The following is a 22,792-nucleotide window of genomic DNA, read 5'->3' as shown; positions in this document are numbered from 1 at the left end:
CACTTTTATCAATATTCCGGCAATATCACGGCGGGGGACACCAGAAATGGGCTTCACACATTGTACCAATGTCGGGAATCGAACCCGGGTCTTCGGCGTGACGAGCGACGCTTTAACCACTAGGCTACCCGACCGCCCCTCATGATGTGGGAGAATACTTTCTTTTTTGTAATGGCGTGAAATGTGATTCTTCACTTAGTGAACCAAATATGTTGCCATGTATTTATATTCCCTTGTATATAGAAACATTAATTATAAACATTCACTGCTTAACTTGTCGAATGAAAGAAATGACAATAAGATATAAAACATATCTCAGGAATCTGTGACAACATCCGGCGCGACGATTCTGAAGATGTCTGTGGGTACAGCGAGGGGGAAGTTGATTGACATCCCCATTGATAACACAATCCGGGAGGTGACTATCAAGATCATAGCAGATGCCGGCATCACAGCCAAACCCACCAACACCCTAACCGACCCACACAGTGAGTTATATACTATAACGTCACACTGACCGACCCACACAGTGCGTTATATACTATAACGTCACACTGACCGACCCACACAGCGAGTTATATACTATAACGTCACACAGACCGACCCACACAGTGGGTTATATACTATAACATCACACTGACCGACCCACACAGTGAGTTATAAACTATAACGTCACACTGACCGACCCACACAGTGAGTTATATACTGTAACGTCACACTGACCGACCCACTCAGTGAGTTATATACTATAACGTCCCCCTGACCGACCCACACAGTGAGTTATATACTATAACGTCACACTGATCGACCCACACACTGAGTTATATACTATGACGTCACAGTAAACGACCCACACAGTGAGTTATATACTATGACGTCACAGTGACCGACCCACACAGTGAGTTATATACTATAACGTAATACTGACCGACCCACACAGTGAGTTATATACTATGACGTCACATTGACGGACCCGCACAGTGAGTTATATACTATAACGTCATACTGACCGACCCACACAGTGAGTTATATACTATGACGTCACAGTGACCGACCCACACAGTGAGTTATATACTATGACGTCACAGTGACCGACCCACACAGTGAGTTATATACTATAACGTCACACTGTCCGACCCACACAGCGAGTTATATACTATAAGGTCACACTGACCGACCCACACACTGAGTTATATAACGTCACATTGACCGACCCACACAGTGAGTTATCTAATATGACGTCACACTGACCGACCCACACAGTGAGTTATATAACGTCTCATTGACCGACCCGCACAGTGAGTTATATACTACAACGTCACACAGACCGACCCACACAGTGAGTTATATACTATGACGTCACACTGACCGACCCACACAGCGAGTTATTTCGACCACGTTGCTGCTTACCACTGAATTCTAAATCATCTTTTCACTCCAATACAAAGACCACCTCCTACGTTAACAGCATATAGTAGTAGGTAGGAGTAATGACAGTCTTGCGCTTGAGGAATTTCTAATTCTATTTTTAAAAGTCACCATCTTCGGCCTTCATTTTTGTGAATTTTTCACACACGGGATACAGAACGAAATGGAGAAACATTCATTCACGAAATTCTGTAAGTAAATCTGGGGGCGCGCGGTACCGCCAGATCATGTTCTGCACTTTTAGTAGCACCTTCTAGTGAGTAAAGGTCAAGGTCAAACAGTTGATCCCAGATAACAATATTTATCTGTCTCCAAACTGTCTTGATCACGATATACGCTATGCCATGGTATGTTCTGTTATTTATTACCTTTTTACCCCTCTTGATAACATCATACATTATTTATTTTATTGATATTTTAATTCCAGAAGCCCCTATACCCATGAAGACAACTGGAAATGTAACACTTAAAGATCTTGGAGGCGGAGTTCGATTTATTAAAATAAAGGTGTGATTTGCTTATGAAGAATTGTGTTTTACGGTTCAGATATAATTTCAGACAGATTTTCCTTTAAAGATTGGATACAGCACATATGAAAAACACAACATCATGTCACTGGAAATAAGAGCATAGGAGAATAGGTGAGGTGAAACGAAACGGGATTTAATGCCGCGTCCAAGATTATTGTACTTATATAGCGACGTACATGTACGTGTGTGTGTGTGTGTGTGTGTGTGTGTGTGTGTGTGTGTGGCTGTTTTTACTAGTACGGACTGATGCAGATTGATAGTGCCAGCCCACTGAGATACCATGCCGCAGTTTAACATGGATACCCGAATCAGACACAGTCTACTGACTCTGAGCCGACCCGTCCTTGTTTTAACCCCTTAATGTCCAGCGAAAGGCAGTGCAAGAAGTACCAAGACGCGGCCGGGGATCAAACCGGGCGGACGCTCTACCACTAGACCACGGAGGCTGTCAATAGTGAGTGAGTGAGTATGGTTTTATGCCGATTTTAGCAATATTCCAGCAACATCACGGCGGGGGACACCAGAAATGGGCTTCACACATTGAATCATGTCGGGAATCGAACCCGGGTCTTCAGCGTGACGAGCGAACGCTTTAACCACTAGGCTACCCGAACATAGACGACATAAGAGCATAGAAGAAAAAACACATAGTTATAGGTAATCCATGCTGCATTCGGAAATACATCGAATTAAAAATATTATGTTGTGTCGGATGTGTTCAGTAAAATGCCAAACAACCGATTTTCTTCCACGTACCCGAGATTTCATGACAGTACATATTGATTCCCTCAACAACCGTCGCATTATTTCTCTCCATAAGTTTATATGATAAATTAACAGGGATATATGCTATATTCATGTTATCAACAGCCCCCCCAGCCTGGCGTGTGGCATCTGACGAAGCAGGACGGTTACTACTGGGCCCTGGAGGTGACCGCACAGAGCACCATCGACTTCAGCACCAAGTTTGTACAGACAAACCCCCTGAACGGATTCCAGTATGAGATAACAGGAAGACCCATTGCAGGTACATGACTCGTTGGGAGGGAAACATATCAAGGATAGTCAATTAAACACTGGTATGAAAGCGATTCAAAATGAAAAACGGTTTAACTGTTGCTCAGAAAAAGTATCAAATTGCAGGCATCCAAGATTAAAAGTCTTGAAACAGGGTAGGAAAAACAAAGCAGGATAAGAGCCATTTTTAGTCCACAAGATCTGCATAATTTATGTCATGGGCAAAACCTTTACAAATTGTTATGAGTATTCGAGTGAGCGAGTGAGCTGGGTTTAAACGCCGCCTTGAACAGTATTCCCGGGAAGAAAGCCCGAAGTGATGCAGGTCTCAGACATTTACCTCCTTGGTGAATCCCACGAGCACGGGTACGGTGCTGACAAACCTTGAAACATAACTAGGGCGAACCGGGATTCGAATCCACAATCATACGTTTCTTGCATGCCCAAGGGACGCTGCACAGCGAAAAAACTCTGCATAGCGAAAAGCGACGCCTTAGACGACTGGGCCACCTGTGCCCTCAGAAGTTTTTATGCATGCTCACAGGTATTTTCGCATGTTAGAGCTTTTTCAGGAACATTTTATTACATACTTATCCACAATCAAGTCTGACCCAATGTTCGAGTTTCTTGGGGATGTAGAGGAAGATAGTTTCATACCATATCTAAAACTGACATCGCGGCGACTATAAAATTTCACATTCCCACTTGGCAATCCTGGACTCTTGTTTTTAACTCGTCGATTGAAAGAATTATTAATGAGTGAGTGACCGAGTGAGTGACCAAGTGAGTGAGTTGTGTTTGAACTGTTTCATTATATGACATAGTGTCAGCTTAATGTGAGAGAAAGCCTGACTGAAAGATTTGCTATTAAAATGTGTTTGACGTGGTGGTATATATTACCATGGAACGAATATTAGAATTACCTGCTATATTTTGGTACACCATTTACGTTGCTTTTCGTTTAGGTGATACTGCCACAGCAATCATCACAGTCCCGTCCATAGACAAGATAGGGGGGATCACTCAGGTCGTCCTCATAGACAGCACGGGAACTCCAGTAAAGTCATCTCCCTTGACTCAGGGTCGAGGTCGGGCTGCAACTATATTCAAAGGAACATTCACATTGCCGACTAAGGTTTGTAAAATATCACGCTTCATTATCTTTGGTGGAAAATGTTCTTTTTTCTGTATACCAAAAAACATTTTCCGCCAGTATATGTAATATATTTGAAATAACGATATATCGGCTGTCCGAATTGGAAATTTTACGGGCCTTAAGAATGATTGAGATTGGAATGCAACTGAATATTGTGGTTGAACCTATCGGTGTTCATCATAACACCGTTCAGTCACTTCCGACACGTTAGCAGCAAACTGACACCGCTGAAGACCGTCCCCGTCCATGGCGACCCCGTATGACGTCATGTCGGCAGGATAATCACGGAATCGGTTTCACACAGCATCTTTGACAGGCCCTAGCATCCCTTACTTGCAACTTAGCAGTACCAGAACTGTCACATCCGACCAAGCCGACCTGCCAGTCCGATTTTGTTGCCAAGTCACCGTGATTCTCGCGAAGTGTGGTGTTCATCACATCTGAATTTCAGGAGGCAAGGTTGGGTTGCTTTCCTCTTGACAATTCAGTGAAGGTCACCTTGAAGTAAGTGATTGCCGATGTCGTGTTCATCGACGACCATGGGAGCGTTACGTTGACGCTTGTGGTTTGCACGTTCAGCGTTCGGCAGTGGAAGCGTAATGGTAAGGGAAAGTATCACCACATACGACAGAACACAGTTGCTTGTCATCAGTTTGTTAAGCATGTATTACCCTCGTGATGTTTTCCGTCCGTCCCAAAGGGTGTCGTTGCCAGGTATGTGACAATGGAAGTGGTGGTCTCACCAGACACTGAAGATTGAAGACTCCACACTAAAGTAAACTGACAATTGACCGCATTCTACTTCTTAATTGACTTGCACATCTACCCCAAAACCGGATGTATTTTTATCCCCCGCCCCAACAAAGTTGGCTGGGGATATTGAAATGGGTTCCGTCCGTCCGTCCGTGCGTGTGTTCGTGTGTCCCGAAATCGTTTCCGGAGCATAACTCAGAAACCGTTAAATATTTCTCTACGAAACTTTGCATGTCTACCAGGCACATACTGAACTGGTGCCATTTGCTATTTTATAATTTTTTGTGTTTATGTTTCCATAGCAACAAGTTGGACTTAGGTACTATGGATAGAGTTCGTTTCCGGAGCGTAACTCAAAACCCATTCAATACTTTCTTACAAAACATTGCATGTTTACCAGACACATGCTGAACTGGTGGCTTTTGCTATTTAGGAATTTTATAAATTTTATTTTTTTACGTCTCCATGGCAACAAGTTGGACTTAGGTTCTATAAGGGTGGTGTTCGTTTCCGGAACATAACTCAGAAACCGTTAAATACTTTCTTACAAAACTGTGCATGTCTACCAGGGTGCCGTTGTACAAAACAACCTTAGCGCTACGACTGTCGTAAGTCTATGTTAAGGTATGGGAGTTACGATCACCTTAGCGCTAAGATCGCTTTGTACAACGGCACCCAGGCACATACTGAACTGGTGCCTTTTGATATTTAGCACTTTTAGAATTTTTTATTGTTTATGTTTACACGACAACAAGTTGGATTTAAGTTTTAATATAGTGTGGGTTCACTTATGGAGTATAACAAATAAACTTAAATATTTCCTTGCCAAACATTGCATGTCTATATATAAAGCACATACTGAACTGGTGCGATTTGATATCAAGGAGTTTTAGAAATGTTTATTTTAGAATTTCCATTGCAGCTATTTTGACATGGGCTAAGAGAAATGTGTCAGTTACCTGGTTTGGGACCATAACGTATTAACATGGGCGGGGGATATAGATGACTTCGTCGACTATACGTTTGTTTTATATCAAATAGGTATCAACAATATACAGGAACGTTTTGCATTCAAATTCACATTTCAAATAGGTACCAACCGTATTCAGGAACGTTTTATATTCAAATGAAGTCTTTGATGGGCATTTAGAAGTTGGAAGAACATGAATAGATGACACTTGTTTATAGAAGGACCAAGAAGAAGCTCTGGAACGTCGTACAAAGAATAAAATAAGTATAGAGAGACAATAGTTTTCTACAGATGGTGTCACATTATGGTTAGGCTTGGTGAAGCATATATATGCATGACGGGTCTTATTTTACAATGAAATATTCTCATTTCAGACATTCCAAGTATCTATACACGGCACTGATAAGCTGGGCAACGCCCTCTGGCGGCTTGACCCAATGAAGATATCCCCTCTTGCTGTCAAACTACACATAGGAACCCTTGGCGGTGCGGTATTTGGCATTATATGCATTGCAATAGCCCTGTGAACATCCGGGTTAGAAAAGGTCTTCAGCAACCCATGCTTGTGAAACCTTTGAATATCCGTGCTAGAATTGGTCTTCAGCAACCCATGCTTGTGAAACATTTGAATATCCGTGCTAGAATTGGTCTTCAGCAACCCATGCCTGTGAAACATTTGAATATCCGTGCTAGAATTTTTCTTCAGCAACCCATGCTTGTGAAACCTTTGAATATCCGTGCTGGAATTGGTCTTCAGCAACCCATGCTTGTCAAACTCCGTGAATATCCGTGCTAGAAAGGGTCTTCGGCACCGCATATTTGTCGTATGAGGGTTCTAACGGAATCGGGTGGTCAGGCTCGCCGACTTGGTTGATGCATGTCATCGTGTCCCAGTTGACTCGATTATTTATAGGTCGATGTCATAAAGCTGGAATACTGCTCTGGGCGGCGTTAAACACCAACCAACCAACCAACAAAAACATAGCAACACCTGTGAGTGTCTTGGAAAATTATCCACAGACTCAATCACAGTTTTAGATTAGGACGCATTAATTACGGGGGGGGGGGGGGGGGGGAAATATGCAAATATCAACTAATACGAGAGTCCACCCTTAACCATACCCAATGTTGATCACCATGACATCAAATGTATCCGGTAAGAAGGTCCATTTTCTGAGACTGCGAACTGCTTACATCCCGTAGGGTCTCTGTACATCAAGGAAGACCTGAAGATCCCTTTCACTGTGACCAACACCGGGGACAGCAGGACCACCATAGACGTGGACATCACAGACGATCAGGGATTTGCTGTCAGTCCGTTAAAAAAGTCGTTCACACTAGCAGGAAACAGTAGCGCCACTGGGACCTTTACGTTGCATGCTGGAAGCACGGTTGGAGTAACCACGTATGTATACAACAAATTCACGTTGAGAAGAAATTATATGCGGGTGAAACCTTATTTCTCATTTCTCTAGGTTTTAGGGTTACTTCAGGGGATGAATGGCACAGAAAACACTAAAAATGATAAAGCATAGATACCGAAATCGCTTGATTTAAAGCACATATACGTAGGTGCCCGTCAAATACCAGATCGTAGAATAACAGATTAGGCCTTTCCATCTTATTATCAGTAGACTATACTAAAGTATAGCTTAACATTCAGTAATGCAACATTAAGAAGTGAATTATTCTTTGACGTCGAGTTTAACCATGAGTCAAGTTATATTGACAAAGTAATCGATTCTGATTGGTAAATGAGAGGTTTCAAATCGCAATATCCACCTCTGATTGAAACAGCCGATTTGACGACTGCATCACTAAGATAATGTTTATAGAAAAGTACTTTATTCTCAGTCGTTGTCGGCAGGCATTAAGGAGATAAACAGAATGTGTTTTCAATTTAAAGTTAGGATACCCGTGTATTTTATATAAATCCAATTTTGAACCGAACGCGCCGCGCGGTTAAATCTACAGATGACCTAGTTCTACACAGAAAACATAATATGTTTATCTCCTAATTCGAGGATTTAATTTTGCACAACCACGTTCACATGTTTTAGGACCGTTACAGTGTCAGCCCAACCTGTGGGCTCAGCGTCTCACAGTCCACAGTTTGATACACGCAGGGTCACAGTAGAGAAACACATAATCAGGGTGAGGAGACGTTTAGTGTGCCCCTGTTATTTCACCTGTGGGCAGCTTCTTTCAGTGGCATTTAGAAGTTGATGTGATGAAGTAAGACGAGTTCTATGGATGAACAACTTCTTTATTACAATAAATGCTCTGAGGATGGATAGGGCTTCGTCTCTGGGTACATTTGTGAAGAGATCTACCACATCATAGCTGACGAGTGTGCCTGGCTCGGTGATGGTGCTTATCTTTCTGCAGAATTCTGTGGAGTCGGTGATGAATTATTTGGCTGTTTTCATCACTTGCTTGATAAAGGTGTTAGGATCTACACCGAAACGTCGCACTAATTGTAATAAAGAAGTTGTTCATCCATAGAACTCGTCTTACTTCACCTGTGGGCAGGGCTGTGGCTGTTACTGTTACCAGACGCTTTGGGGTAATGATCCACAAAGTGTTCGTAACGATACGATATGTGGCCTTTAAAGACAACTATAAATATAAATATCCTTTTATTGTTTTTGTTGATGTTGATGATAAGTGGGCATAGCTTCCATTAATGGGTTCTTTTGCCTATAGCCCAATCCAAGTAAGGCAAGGATTAATGTCATTTTGCTCAATGTCTGACTTGTTCCAGAAAGTGGACAACACGACCCCTGAGTGTAACGTGACCTCGGTGACCGGAAGCTGCAGTGTGGCTCAGATGGACCCGTCTAGTTGTCACTTGCACACGTGGTCGGGGACGGCACAGTTCGGGGATGTTGGCTTCGGGCTGTTCCAGATCTCGTCCACCGTGGGGACGACGGGCACCTTCACGTATGACAACTTCACCCTTGGGCACACCATTGACAAGGGGGCCAAAAAGGCCACAATAAGGTATGAATCCAGCAAGGCTACATGATAAAAAAATGACAATAACGCTAATATGAAACTTAAATACATACGTCGCTATGTAAGTGCAATAATTTTGAACGCCATGTAATATTCAAATTTTACCTCACCTCTTAAATAATCAAGTTGAAATGATTTATTATTCATCCTATCCCATCCCACCCCTCTTTTCCCATAAAATGTGCTCCCCACATTTTCCAATAAGTTTTATCAACGCTTCCATATTATGTAGTGGGTTAGTTTTTATCTTGGGCGACGGTTGCCATTGCTAACATTAAGCAAATTTATTTTAACCTCTGCACCCAAGGTATATGATCTATTACATGAGATTGCCTTTCGAGGGTTACTGGTAGGCAACGTATGGCAACGGAATAGGTACATTTAAAATCTAGAATGACTACAAGACCCAGCTTCCACACTGATGGCAGTCATACTAACGTGTGTGTTCTACAGGAGCGACTGCTGCCACCCCGTGTCTTACATCAACGTGGTCGACATGGCCAGCAACACAGCTCAGTGTACGTTTGACCTGGCTCCCGGACTCACCACGCCCACGTACGCAAGCACGACGACGACTGCTACAACAACTACAACATCAACGACTTTAGCACCAAGTACTACAACTACGGTCGGAACTCACCGTATATCAAGTGTGCCATCCGGCGATACGGGAGTCCATATAAAGGTTTCATCCAAGGTGATGGAGTTTGAAATATTTTAACGTCAAATATAAAACGTCAACATCAGTCTATAACCAGTCTCGATTAACGCCGTAACAAATTCCATTGGGCGTAAAAAGCAAAATATATTATATGAATGGGACACTGAAAATCAGTGATGACACCAGGTGCTCGCACAAAAATGTAAGCATGTCCTCCGCTAACGGTAGCACCCGCCACACGAACAATTTGCATTAAAAAAGTAATTATTTGCGGGATCTGGAGGTCAGGCTCGCTGACTTGGTCGTCATTGTAACCCAATTGCGTAGATTGATGCTCTTGATGTCAATCACTGGATTGTCTGGTCCAGACTCGATTAGTTACAGACCGCCGTCATATAGCTGGAATATTGCTGAGTGCGGCACTAAACAACAAAGTTACAAACAAACAATCGTACATGGACAGGGTGGTCGTTATAGAAGCGAGAGTTAAACAACTGACAAACAAACAAAATATCAACTCTGTCAATTCTGTTCTCTAGGACCACACCCCACCAGTGTGTAACGTCACCTCCACGCACGGCCGCTGTAGCCCGTCCCAGACATCTTCCGACGACTGTGACAAACACGTGTGGTTTGGAACAGTTCAATTCGGAGATGAGGGGTCAGGTCTGTACCTGGTCAAGTCCACTGCTGGTGACTCCAGCGTCCTCAACTACGACAAGTTCGCCGAAGGAGACATCACAGCCGACGGCCTCAAGACAGCGTCTTTGACGTATGAAAAACAAATATTTTCAAATATTTAATCATTCATATTGATCATTAGATTAACCCGGGAATATCCCCAGAGCGTCTCTTACACTGGTCTTGTACACCGATAGCCGTTTTACTTCAATATTAAATGTCCTACATGTAACCTGTATTTCAACAATAGGGCGCACGGGTGGCCCAGTCGCCTAAGGCGCCGCAATTCGCTGGCTCGAAACCCGGTTCGCCCCAATTATGTTGCTAGGTTTGTCAGCACCATACACATGCTCGTGGGTTTCACCGAAGTGGTAAACGTCTGAGATCTGCATCACTTCGGGCATTCCTCCCACATTAAGCTGACACGCCGTGATATGACTAGAATACTGTTCAAAGCGGCGTTAACGCCAACTCACGCACTCACTCACTCACTCACTCACTCATGGCTACTAACTGTTCAACCAATCCAAATATCAATTTTCGTATTCAACTGATGTTCCAAAGAAAATGATTAAAATCGTTATTCTAAAAAAATATTTAATCTGTCCAAAACATATTAACGTTTGGTAAATAATCATGTGATTTTACATGTTACCTAGAAAAATATTTTTTTGTTTTGTTAGATAATCAGTGTCTTTCGTATATAAACTGCCGAGCAAAAGAAAGTATACTACCTTGTCTGATGTTGACTAATAATGAAACAAACAATAAATGTTTTTTTGTTGGTGATGTATTTAATACGGGTCATAGTTCCTTTTACGCGTGCAGTGTTTCGGCATCTGTTTTCATCCTTGAAACGTTTTGATAGCGTTTGTAATGTTTGGTCCCCAAAGTGTGTACTTTCCTTTGCCTGGCAATTGATATATACATCTATCTAAAAGTTTGTTTATGTCAGGAAACACTGTCAAGGAAACTATCCAGAGTAATGTTATGTCGCGGGGTTTGTCTCGCATAGTGTTCCATTGATATCCAACATTAGGAAGATAACATGGTTGCTTGACGTGCACACACCCCGGTAAAACATTCGGTATGTCGAACGTCTCTCGTATTTTTCCCCAGGGCCACCTGCTGTCACCCCCTGACGTACGTCATCGTCATCGACGTAGCCGGCAATGAAGGGCAATGCGAGTTTGACGTTGCAGAGGCGGTGGTAAGTATAAAAAGATTGAATAAAATCTCATCTTCTTTATTACGAAATATCTGAACCTAAAATCTTAAGGATACAAAAAGCGAGAGTGTGAGTTTGATTTAACGCCGCTTTGAAAGTATATCCGTTATATCACGGCATGTCAGCCTAATGTGGGAGGAAAACCTGATTGATACGGGTCTTAGCCGTTTACCACTTTGGTGAAAACTACGAGCACGGGTATGGTGCTGACAAATATAGAAACATAATGGGGCAGAACCGGGATGGGATCCCACTATCAAAGGTGTCTGGCGTGCCCAAGGGACGCAACTCGAATTGCGAACACAAAGAACAGTCACTGGTTCGATGAGTTACACCAATTTGTTCTGACATGAATTATGCGTTAATTTATGAAAAAGATAATTCTATTTTTTCTTGACTAACATGAAGTTTCATTTATCTTTTTAACAAGGCGTCACCTCAGACTGACAACGTTTTGACGCCTGGAGCCATTGCTGGGATATCGTTGGGTGTTCTCGCCGTTTTGATAGGGGCGGTAACTGTGGCTGTACTTGTCACAAAATATTGCCAATGTTCGTCCTACCCGTCTACGAAAACCGGCAGGTTTAGGACCACAGCGTGGGATTAACGACGTCATTGTGTAAACCTTCGTCTATATCAAATGACGTAAAAACGTCATTATGCGTTCTGTATCTAACGTTGTTTTAGTTTAATTTGTTGCTCTGTATCAAAAGGCGTTAGGATGTCAGCTGACGTTCTGTGTCTAACGACGGTTTAGTTTTAGCTGTTGTTCTGTATCAGAAGGCGTTAGGGCGTCAGCTGACGTTCTGCGTCTAACGACGGTTTAGTTTTAGCTGTTGTTCTGTATCAGAAGGCGTTAGGGCGTCAGCTGACGTTCTGTGTCTAACGACGGTTTAGTTTTAGCTGTTGTTCTGTATCAGAAGGCGTTAGGACGTCAGCTGACGTTCTGTGTCTAACGACGGTTTAGTTTTAGCTGTTGTTCTGTATCAGAAGGCGTTAGGGCGTCAGCTGACGTTCTGCGTCTAACGACGGTTTAGTTTTAGCTGTTGTTCTGTATCAGAAGGCGTTAGGGCGTCAGCTGACGTTCTGCGTCTAACGACGGTTTAGTTTTAGCTGTTGTTCTGTATCAGAAGGCGTTAGGGCGTCAGCTGACGTTCTGTGTCTAACGACGGTTTAGTTTTAGCTGTTGTTCTGTATCAGAAGGCGTTAGGGCGTCAGCTGACGTTCTGCATCTAACGACGGTTTAGGTTTAGCGGTTGTTCTGTATCAGAAGGCGTTAGGACGTCAGCTGACGTTCTGCGTCTAACGACGGTTTAGTTTTAGCTGTTGTTCTGTATCAGAAGGCGTTAGGACGTCAGCTGACGTTCTGCGTCTAACGACGGTTTAGGTTTAGCGGTTGTTCTGTATCAGAAGGCGTTAGGGCGTCAGCTGACGTTCTGCGTCTAACGACGGTTTAGTTTTAGCTGTTGTCCTGCATCAGAAGGCGTTAGGGCGTCAGCTGTCGTTCTGCGTCTAACGACGGTTTAGGTTTAGCTGTTGTTCTGTATCAGAAGGCGTTAGGGCGTCAGCTGACGTTCTGTGTCTAACGACGGTTTAGGTTTAGCGGTTGTTCTGTATCAGAAGGCGTTAGGGCGTCAGCTGACGTTCTGCGTCTAACGACGGTTTAGTTTTAGCTGTTGTCCTGCATCAGAAGGCGTTAGGGCGTCAGCTGACGTTCTGCGTCTAACGACGGTTTAGGTTTAGCTGTTGGTCTGCATCAAAAGGCGTTAGGACGTCAGCTGACGTTCTGTGTCTAACGACGTGACCGTGTAAGCTGTCCATCTGTATCTTATCATAAGGACTGTATCTGAGGATGTTGTAGTTTCATCCGAAAGTAATTTGTTTGCCTGTGAAATGCCCTTATGATTTCACGTCTGTGATAAGTCAGTTGAACTGACTCTAAAATGTTATTCATGTTTTGTCATAAACCCTTAATAACTTGCCTTGAGTGAGTGATTTAAGACACCAGACAAGAAAGTCCTATCGTAATCATGATAAAATGTACTACATATCTAATTGCATCTTAATCAATGACTTTAACAAACAGAAATTATGTATTCATTTAAAACACATCATCACAACAAATAGAACATACCTCGGATTTAAATGACGTTACTGACTGTCTAGAGAGATATGAATGACAGTTCTGTGTGCTCATCTGTGAAGATGATCAATTCCTAGAGAAGCGGCCGTCAATCCAGCTGTTTTAGCCAGATGCATGTTGTTGTCAATTGATACCTCTGCATTACCTATCATTATTCCCCGGTGTCATGGTAGAGCGATAATGATGATGCCTGGTTTTCACTATATCACTGCATCTAATACAATGCAGAAGAATGAATTTGAATAACTACAATGATTCATTTTATTTCAGCAGATACTGACTCACTATGCATTGAATTTAGGCGTTGATTTTGATAACTGACGCGCACACACACGCACGCACGCACGCACGCACGCACGCACGCACGCACGCACGCACGCACTCACATGCACAGACACACACTATCTTGTATATTATTCTAAACCGAAGATGAAGAGCGAGATGCGTGTATGTAAATACTGTCGAGTGTTATGCTATAACGTACCAAGCATCCGTGTTATGTTTTGACTTCTCTATTTTGTTACTTTTATTAAAAGGGATAAGTGTTTAATTGTATTCTATTTATTTTGTTTGTATTACGAATGTTCATGTTTTTGTTTCTGTCACCACCTTCCCTTGTATACTTTATAAACGAATTCATGATAGTTTCTTATATCTATCACTGAAGAATAAAAAAGTTTGATTTTTTCAATTTGTTGAATGTCTTTCAGAGCGGATTATGTCAATGTGTGATGTTGTCATTGGGAGAATGAACAAACTTAAAAACAGGAAACGGAATTGGAATAAACCCATTCTGTCCCAGCCAGCCGTCACCAAGTCTGGCTATCCTACAGGAAAAGTTTGTAGTTGTTCACACTGCTAAGACCTCAAATAACAACCATTATATGTAAACATAACTACTTTAATTGTTTGGTCAAAGAACTTGGTATAAATGACATACCAAATAATGTCACATATAAGGCCAGTATGTTAACTGAGGAAGACATCTGACAAAACCAGGCATCAGTACTATCAACTTTTGGTTTGACTCTAAAACCTGGACACACGTCCATTCCTCATTTGTACTGAATTTCAAAAGCTCCATAAAAATCCGTACAAAGAGAGATATGTTGCTGGGTACCACCGAACCCCAGTCTCAAAGACTAACAATAATGCTTAATACAATCAAGGAAGGACTTTCTTTATATTCACAGAAGGTATTTCAGACAAGTGGAATTAATTCCAAGTGGATTCTAAAAACACAAAGGATTTGGTTCACTTTTTGCAATCTCAGAAAAGAACCAAGTTCTATTCTGTCAAACCATTTTTTTTCAACTTTCTAGACCATTATTCAACATGACAAACAAGGAGAAACTCCATTCCTTGATCCATGCATGGGGCTTTTGACCACAGATACAGTCACATACCACAGACACAGTTACGTATCACAGATACAGTTACGTACCACAGATTCAGTTACCTACCACAGATACAGTTACGTATCGCAGATACAGTGAGGTACAACAGATACAGTTACGTATCACAAATACAGTTACGTACCACAGATACAGTTACGTACCACAGATACAGTTACGTATCACAAATACAGTTACGTAACACAGATACAGTTACGTATCACAAATACAGTTACGTATCACAAATACAGTTACGTACCACAGATACAGTTACGTAACACAGATACAGTTACGTATCACAAATACAGTTACGTACCACAGATACAGTTACGTAACACAGATACAGTTACGTATCACAGATACAGTTACGTAACACAGATACAGTTACGTATCACAAATACAGTTACGTATCACAAATACAGTTACGTACCACAGATACAGTTACGTAACACAGATACAGTTACGTATCACAAATACAGTTACGTACCACAGATACAGTTACGTAACACAGATACAGTTACGTAACACAGATACAGTTACGTAACACAGATACAGTTAGGTATCACAAATACAGTTACGTACCACAGATACAGTTACGTACCACAGATACAGTTACGTAACACAGATACAGTTACGTAACACAGATACAGTTACGTAACACAGATACAGTTACGTAACACAGATACAGTTACGTAACACAGATACAGTTACGTATCACAAATACAGTTACGTACCACAGATACAGTTACGTACCACAGGTACAGTTACGTAACACAGATACAGTTACGTAACACAGATACAGTTACGTAACACAGATACAGTTACGTACCACAGATACAGTTACGTAACACAGATACAGTTACGTATCACAAATACAGTTACGTAACACAGATACAGTTACGTAACACAGATACAGTTACGTAACACAGATACAGTTACGTATCACAGATACAGTTACGTATCACAAATACAGTTACGTACCACAGATACAGTTACGTACCACAGATACAGTTACGTAACACAGATACAGTTACGTAACACAGATACAGTTACGTAACACAGATACAGTTACGTAACACAGATACAGTTACGTAACACAGATACAGTTACGTATCACAAATACAGTTACGTAACACAGATACAGTTACGTAACACAGATACAGTTACGTATCACAGATAAAATTACGTACCAAAGATACAGTTACGTACCACATATACAGTTACGTATCGCAGATACAGTGAAGTAAAACAGATACAGTTACGTATCACAGATACAGTTACGTACAACAGATACAGTTACGTATCACAGATACAGTTACGTATCACAGATACAGTTACGTACCACAGATACAGTTAGGTAGCACAGATACAGTTACGTACCACAGATACTGTTACGTACAACAGATACAGTTACGTATCACATACAGTTACGTATCACAGATACTGTTACGTATCACAGATACAGTTACGTATCACATACAGTTACGTACCACAGATACAGTGAGGTACCACATATACAGTTACGTACCACAGATACTGTTACGTACAACAGATACAGTTACGTATCACAGATACAGTTACGTATCACATACAGTTACGTATCACATATACAGTAACGTATCACAGATACAGTTACGTACCACAGATACAGTTACGTACCACAGATACTGTTACGTACAACAGATACAGTTACGTATCACATACAGCTACGTATCACAGATACAGTTACGTTCAACAGATACAGTTACGTATCACATACAGTTACGTATTGCAGATACAGTGAGGTACCACATATACAGTTACGTACCACAGATACTGTAACGTATCGCAGATACAGTGAGGTACAACAGATACAGTTACGTATCACAGATACAGTTACGTATCACAGATACAGTTACGTACCACAGATACAGTTAGGTAGCACAGATACAGTTACGTACCACAGATACTGTTACGTACAACAGATACAGTTACGTATCACATACAGTTACGTATCACAGATACTGTTACGTATCACAGATACAGTTACGTATCACATACAGTTACGTATTGTAGGTACAGTGAGGTACCACATATACAGTTACGTACCACAGATACTGTTACGTACAACAGATACAGTTACGTATCACATACAGTTACGTATCACAGATACTGTTACGTACAACAGATACAGTTACGTATCACATACAGTTACGTATTGCAGATACAGTGAGGTACCACATATACAGTTACGTACCACAGATACTGTTACGTATCGCAGATACAGTGAGGTACAACAGATACAGTTACGTATCACAGATACAGTTACGTATCACAGATACAGTTACGTACCACAGATACTGTTACGTATCGCAGATACAGTGAGGTACAACAGATACAGTTACGTATCACAGATACAGTTACGTATCACAGATACAGTTACGTACAACAGATACAGTTAGGTAGCACAGATACAGTTACGTACCACAGATACTGTTACGTACAACAGATACAGTTACGTATCACATACAGTTACGTATCACAGATACTGTTACGTATCATAGATACAGTTACGTATCACATACAGTTACGTATTGTAGGTACAGTGAGGTACCACATATACAGTTACGTACCACAGATACTGTTACGTACAACAGATACAGTTACGTATCACATACAGTTACGTATCACAGATACTGTTACGTACAACAGATACAGTTACGTATCACATACAGTTACGTATTGCAGATACAGTGAGGTACCACATATACAGTTACGTACCACAGATACTGTTACGTACAACAGATACAGTTACGTATCACATACAGTTACGTATCACAGATACTGTTACGTATCACAGATACAGTTACGTACCACATACAGTTACGTATTGCAGATACAGTGAGGTACCACATATACAGTTACGTACCACAGATACTGTTACGTACAACAGATACAGTTACGTATCACATACAGTTACGTATTGCAGATACAGTGAGGTACCACATATACAGTTACGTACCACAGATACTGTTACGAATCGCAGATACAGTGAGGTACAACAGATACAGTTACGTATCACAGATACAGTTACGTACAACAGATACAGTTAGGTAGCACAGATACAGTTACGTACCACAGATACTGTTACGTACAACAGATACAGTTACGTATCACATACAGTTACGTATCACAGATACTGTTACGTATCACAGATACAGTTACGTATCACATACAGTTACGTATTGCAGATACAGTGAGGTACCACATATACAGTTACGTACCACAGATACTGTTACGTACAACAGATACAGTTACGTATCACAGATACAGTAACGTATCACATACAGTTACGTACAACAGATACAGTTACGTATCACATACAGTTACGTATCACAGATACTGTTACGTACCACAGATACTGTTACGTACAACAGATACAGTTACGTATCACAGATACAGTTACGTATCACATATACAGTAACGTATCACAGATACAGTTACGTACCACAGATACAGTTACGTACCACAGATACAGTTACGTACCACAGATACTGTTACGTACAACAGATACAGTTACGTATCACATACAGTTACGTATCACAGATACTGTAACGTACAACAGATACAGTTACGTATCACATACAGTTACGTTTCGCAGATACAGTGAGGTACCACATATACAGTTACGTATCACAGATACAGTTACGTATCGCAGATACAGTGAGGTACAACAGATACAGTTACGTATCAGAGATACAGTTACGTACAACAGATACAGTTACGTACCACAGATACAGTTACGTACCACAGATACTGTTACGTACAACAGATACAGTTACGTATCACATACAGTTACGTACCACAGATACTGTTACGTACCACAGATACTGTTACGTTCAACAGATACAGTTACGTATCACAGATACAGTTACGTATCACATATACAGTAACGTATCACAGATACAGTTACGTACCACAGATACAGTTACGTACCACAGATACAGTTACGTATCACAGATACTGTTACGTATCGCAGATACAGTGAGGTACAACAGATACAGTTACGTATCAGAGATACAGTTACGTACAACAGATACAGTTACGTACCACAGATACAGTTACGTATCACAGATTCAGTTACGTACCACAGATACAGTTACGTACCACAGATACAGTTACGTACCACAGAGACAGTTACGTACCACAGAGACAGTTACGGAGTTTCAGGACGATTTGTCAAAAAAGAACGCAAATGTTTACTGAGAAAACAATATGTGAAATGCTGGACTTCATTGTTGATCATTGTTAACATCTATGTACAAATTGTGGGTAAGACATGTATGCCATAAGTAGGTTGCCCCCATGGCCCCCAATTATGCTCCCCTTCTTGCCGATATGTATTTTTATGCACACAAATCGGAATTTCTGCTCGGATTGGCAAAGTCCAAACAACGTAATTTGGCCAAGAAGTTCAACTTCTCCTTCAGGTATCTTAAAACCATCAATTAGCTAATTCCCCTCCACTGGTTTACCCACTGGAACTAGAAATGAAGGAGACCAGCGAGACCGCCTCATGTGTTATATATTTTGATCTATGCATCACTCTCCATGACAAGAGGGATGAATTCAGCTTTTCAAGAGTCTTTCCCTTCATGTCGAACAATATTCCAGCAACTCCAGCCTTTGGTGTTTACATTTCACAACATTTAAGATACAATCAAGCATGCTCTTTCTTCCAAACAGAGCTTCATACGACTCTTGCTCAGAAGTTGTTTGATCAAAGTTACAACATTCAAGGTCCCAGTAGAGCTTTCAAAACGTTTTATGATGAACGTGTGAAGGATTTTTCCAAGTTTGACGCATCAGTGACAAAAATGAAGTCCCATGCAATTCCCTATTTTGACTTGTACCATATGTTGCCGTGTCTTTGTACTTGCCTCTGCGTGCGTACGTGCGTGCGTGTGACAGATGCCACCGGTGGGACAGGATACACTCACCTTTTCCCGAAAACCTCGTATCACATTTTGATACTGATTCATACAAATACGCTCATGATATAGTTGGAATAGTACAATGAACTCTGCTTTTAGCAGATATTTCTCTTGAATATGGAAAGGTTTTTGTCGCTTTTATTTTATCTGGACTAGTGACGTACAGATATTTCCCCAAAGTGCTTTTGACACCATTTATCATCAGCTGTTATTTCAGGGCAAACAACACTTGGCGACTTCTTCAAGTGGCATTTAGAAGTAGGTATGACGAACAAGGGAGATAATTGTACACATAATTTGCCTCATAACGGGGTGAGTGTTCATTGTAATAAAGGGGCGGTCGGGTAGCCTTGTGGTTAAAGCGTTCGCTCGTCACGCTGAAGACCCGGGTTCGATTCCCGACATGGGCACAATGTGTGAATCCCATTTCTGGTGTCCCCCGCCGTGATATTGCTGGAATATTGCTAAAAGCGGCGTAAAACCATATTCACTCACTCATTCATTGTAATAAAGAAGTTGTGTATCCATAGAACTATCTCCCTTGTACGCTTGATGACACAAGACATACATACATTTACAATTCCAATAATAGCTATTATCAAAACAGATAAATAACAGAAATTTACAAAATAGTTTATTTGTTCTTACAATGATGATTCGCGACAGTCTTGAAACTGCGAGGGTGCATCGTAGCAGAAATAAATATACCCAAACAGTTACATAATCGTGCCAGGTGAGCTTCAAATCCTTGAAGTTCACCAGTAACACATATCCTGTCTGTGGTAATGTTTGCTCACCTCTCACTGGGCCGGAAATGCCGGTGGTCAACTGGTCTAAGGCGATGCAACTTTCTGTGCACAGTTGTGTCCCTTAGCCGCGCAAGGCTCTGCTTGTCATAGTCCGAGCCTACGACTTTGAGCCTTGAACTCGTGAATTACACAAAAGCAGCAACTATTTAAGGTCTGTTTATTACAATACCCGTATACGGCAATAAACGGTTTCGAACTAAATGTACTCGCTCACCCCTGTTGTCCTTATATATTTGACCATTGAAGATCCGGGTTGAGAATAGCAACCCATGCTTGCCATAGGAGGCGTCTAACGGGATCGGGTGGAAGGCTCGCTGACTTGGTTGATGCATGTCATCGTATCCCAATTGCGTAGCTCGATGGTGGTCAATCACTTTATTGTCTGGTCTAGACTCGATTATTTACAGACCGCTGTCATATAGCTGGAATATTGTGTGAGTGCGACGTTAAACACCAAACAAACAAACAAACCATATATATATATGGATTAGAAACGTTTTGTTTCATCTCAGTCAACTTATGAAGCGACGGTTGTTGAAATCAAAGGAACGTTGGCATTCTCGAGTACAAACAAACCATTCTGGCCTAAACAGATCCATATCGAACGCAAACACACAACCTGAGTGTTTTGCCCCCACTGATACACTTATTTCAACAGCATAATTCCAGTTAAAGTTGGTAACCAGGCACATAGGCTACATTCTACAAGCATTATCAAAATGGAGGACACCGGCAGCCATTTTGTTTTTATCTCTCGCAGGGCCACTACAGCTTTTAGCTATTCTCCTATTTCCTCCTTCCTGGTTCCTCCATCTGTTCAATACGTCATCACCCTAAACACGTCTTTTTCTTCTACATTTCCTGTGTTCTCAGTAGAATAACCACGAGTTATATAGTCCCTTGCACGCCTAAGGTTATGGGGATGCGCCACATGTAAGCGTTTTCATCCATAGTCGGAATGAGACGTTGGAGTTTAGACATGTTGTTCACCAGAAAATAAGGGCGCGGAGGATATCACTATCTAATCTAGTGAGTGAGTGAGTTGGATTTAACGCCGCTTTTAACAGAATTCCAGTTATATCACGGCGTGTCAGCTTAATGTGGGAGGACAGCCCGAAGTGAAGCAGGTCTTAGACGTTTACCATTTCGTTTACCATTTCGGTAAAACCCACGAGCATGGGTATGGTGCTGACAAACCTAAACATTTAATCGGGGCGAACCGGGATTCAAACCCACAATGATAGGTTTCTTGTGTGCCCAAGGGACGCAACTCTACAACCGCGCCGCCCCATCTATTCTAAGATAAGAATTGACCATTTTTCTTTTACCTCAGCACCGTTTGAGGTATATAGATATTTCCATATCGTAATAATGTTTCAGAGATAATATTTGGCTATAAATAAGGAATAGCTCAAGGAATAATCAGGAACACTTACTGAATACCTGGGGCAACGAAGCTGCTGAAAGAAACAAAATGGCATTTTCTCTTACTGAACTAAAATGACGTCAACAATTTGTAATATATGATAATATATGATTAGTTTTTGTATGAAAATAATTTGTTCAAAATTGGAAATAATCATTTTTCCACAAGTTATACAAAAATAAATAAATTGTTGGTCGGATGTCCTGAGAAATGTGGGATTAAATAAATCTATACAAATGTGTTCGTTTGCCCTCTGAAAGAGTGGAGAGGAAGGTTAGTGGTCAGAAAGACGTTAACAGATGGTACTACTTGTTACCCTGTCTGGCGCTCGGCATTGTTTTTTCTTCTATGCTCTTATGTCGTCTATGTTCTTATTGACCACTTCCATGGTCTAGGGGTAGAGCGTCCGCCAGGAGAGCGGAAGTTCCGGGGTTCGATCCCCGGCGGCGTCATACCAAAGGACGTTTAAAGATGGTATTTGTTACACTGCCTTTCGCTCGGCATTAAGGGGCTAAATCAAAGACTGGTCGGCTCGGAGTCAGTATACTGTGTCTTAGTGGGGTTTCCATGTTACACTACGGCATGGTATCTCAGTGAGCTAGCAC

At 41.5% G+C, this 22,792-nt stretch overlaps 1 protein-coding gene across 1 annotated transcript in view; it reads left to right on the top strand.

The window, feature by feature from the left end:
• Positions 1-12,178, top strand: part of LOC124116764 (von Willebrand factor A domain-containing protein 7-like) — a 53,936-nt gene extending 41,758 nt beyond the window's left edge. Inside the window, exons 21-24 of the mRNA XM_048382084.1 lie at positions 9,469-9,569; positions 10,073-10,305; positions 11,334-11,424; positions 11,873-12,178. Coding sequence (XP_048238041.1) covers positions 9,469-9,569; positions 10,073-10,305; positions 11,334-11,424; positions 11,873-12,049 — 602 coding nt within the window. The 3' untranslated portion in view covers positions 12,050-12,178. The remainder of the gene's footprint in view (positions 1-9,468; positions 9,570-10,072; positions 10,306-11,333; positions 11,425-11,872) is intronic.
• Positions 12,179-22,792: the final 10,614 nt, after the last annotated feature.

Source organism: Haliotis rufescens, unplaced genomic scaffold, assembly GCF_023055435.1.
Source record: "Haliotis rufescens isolate VD_foot unplaced genomic scaffold, xgHalRufe1.0.p SCAF_4, whole genome shotgun sequence".
NCBI lineage: Eukaryota > Metazoa > Mollusca > Gastropoda > Lepetellida > Haliotidae > Haliotis > Haliotis rufescens.
Note: the sequence above shows the minus strand (reverse complement) of the source record. Positions and strands in the feature narration are given on the sequence as shown.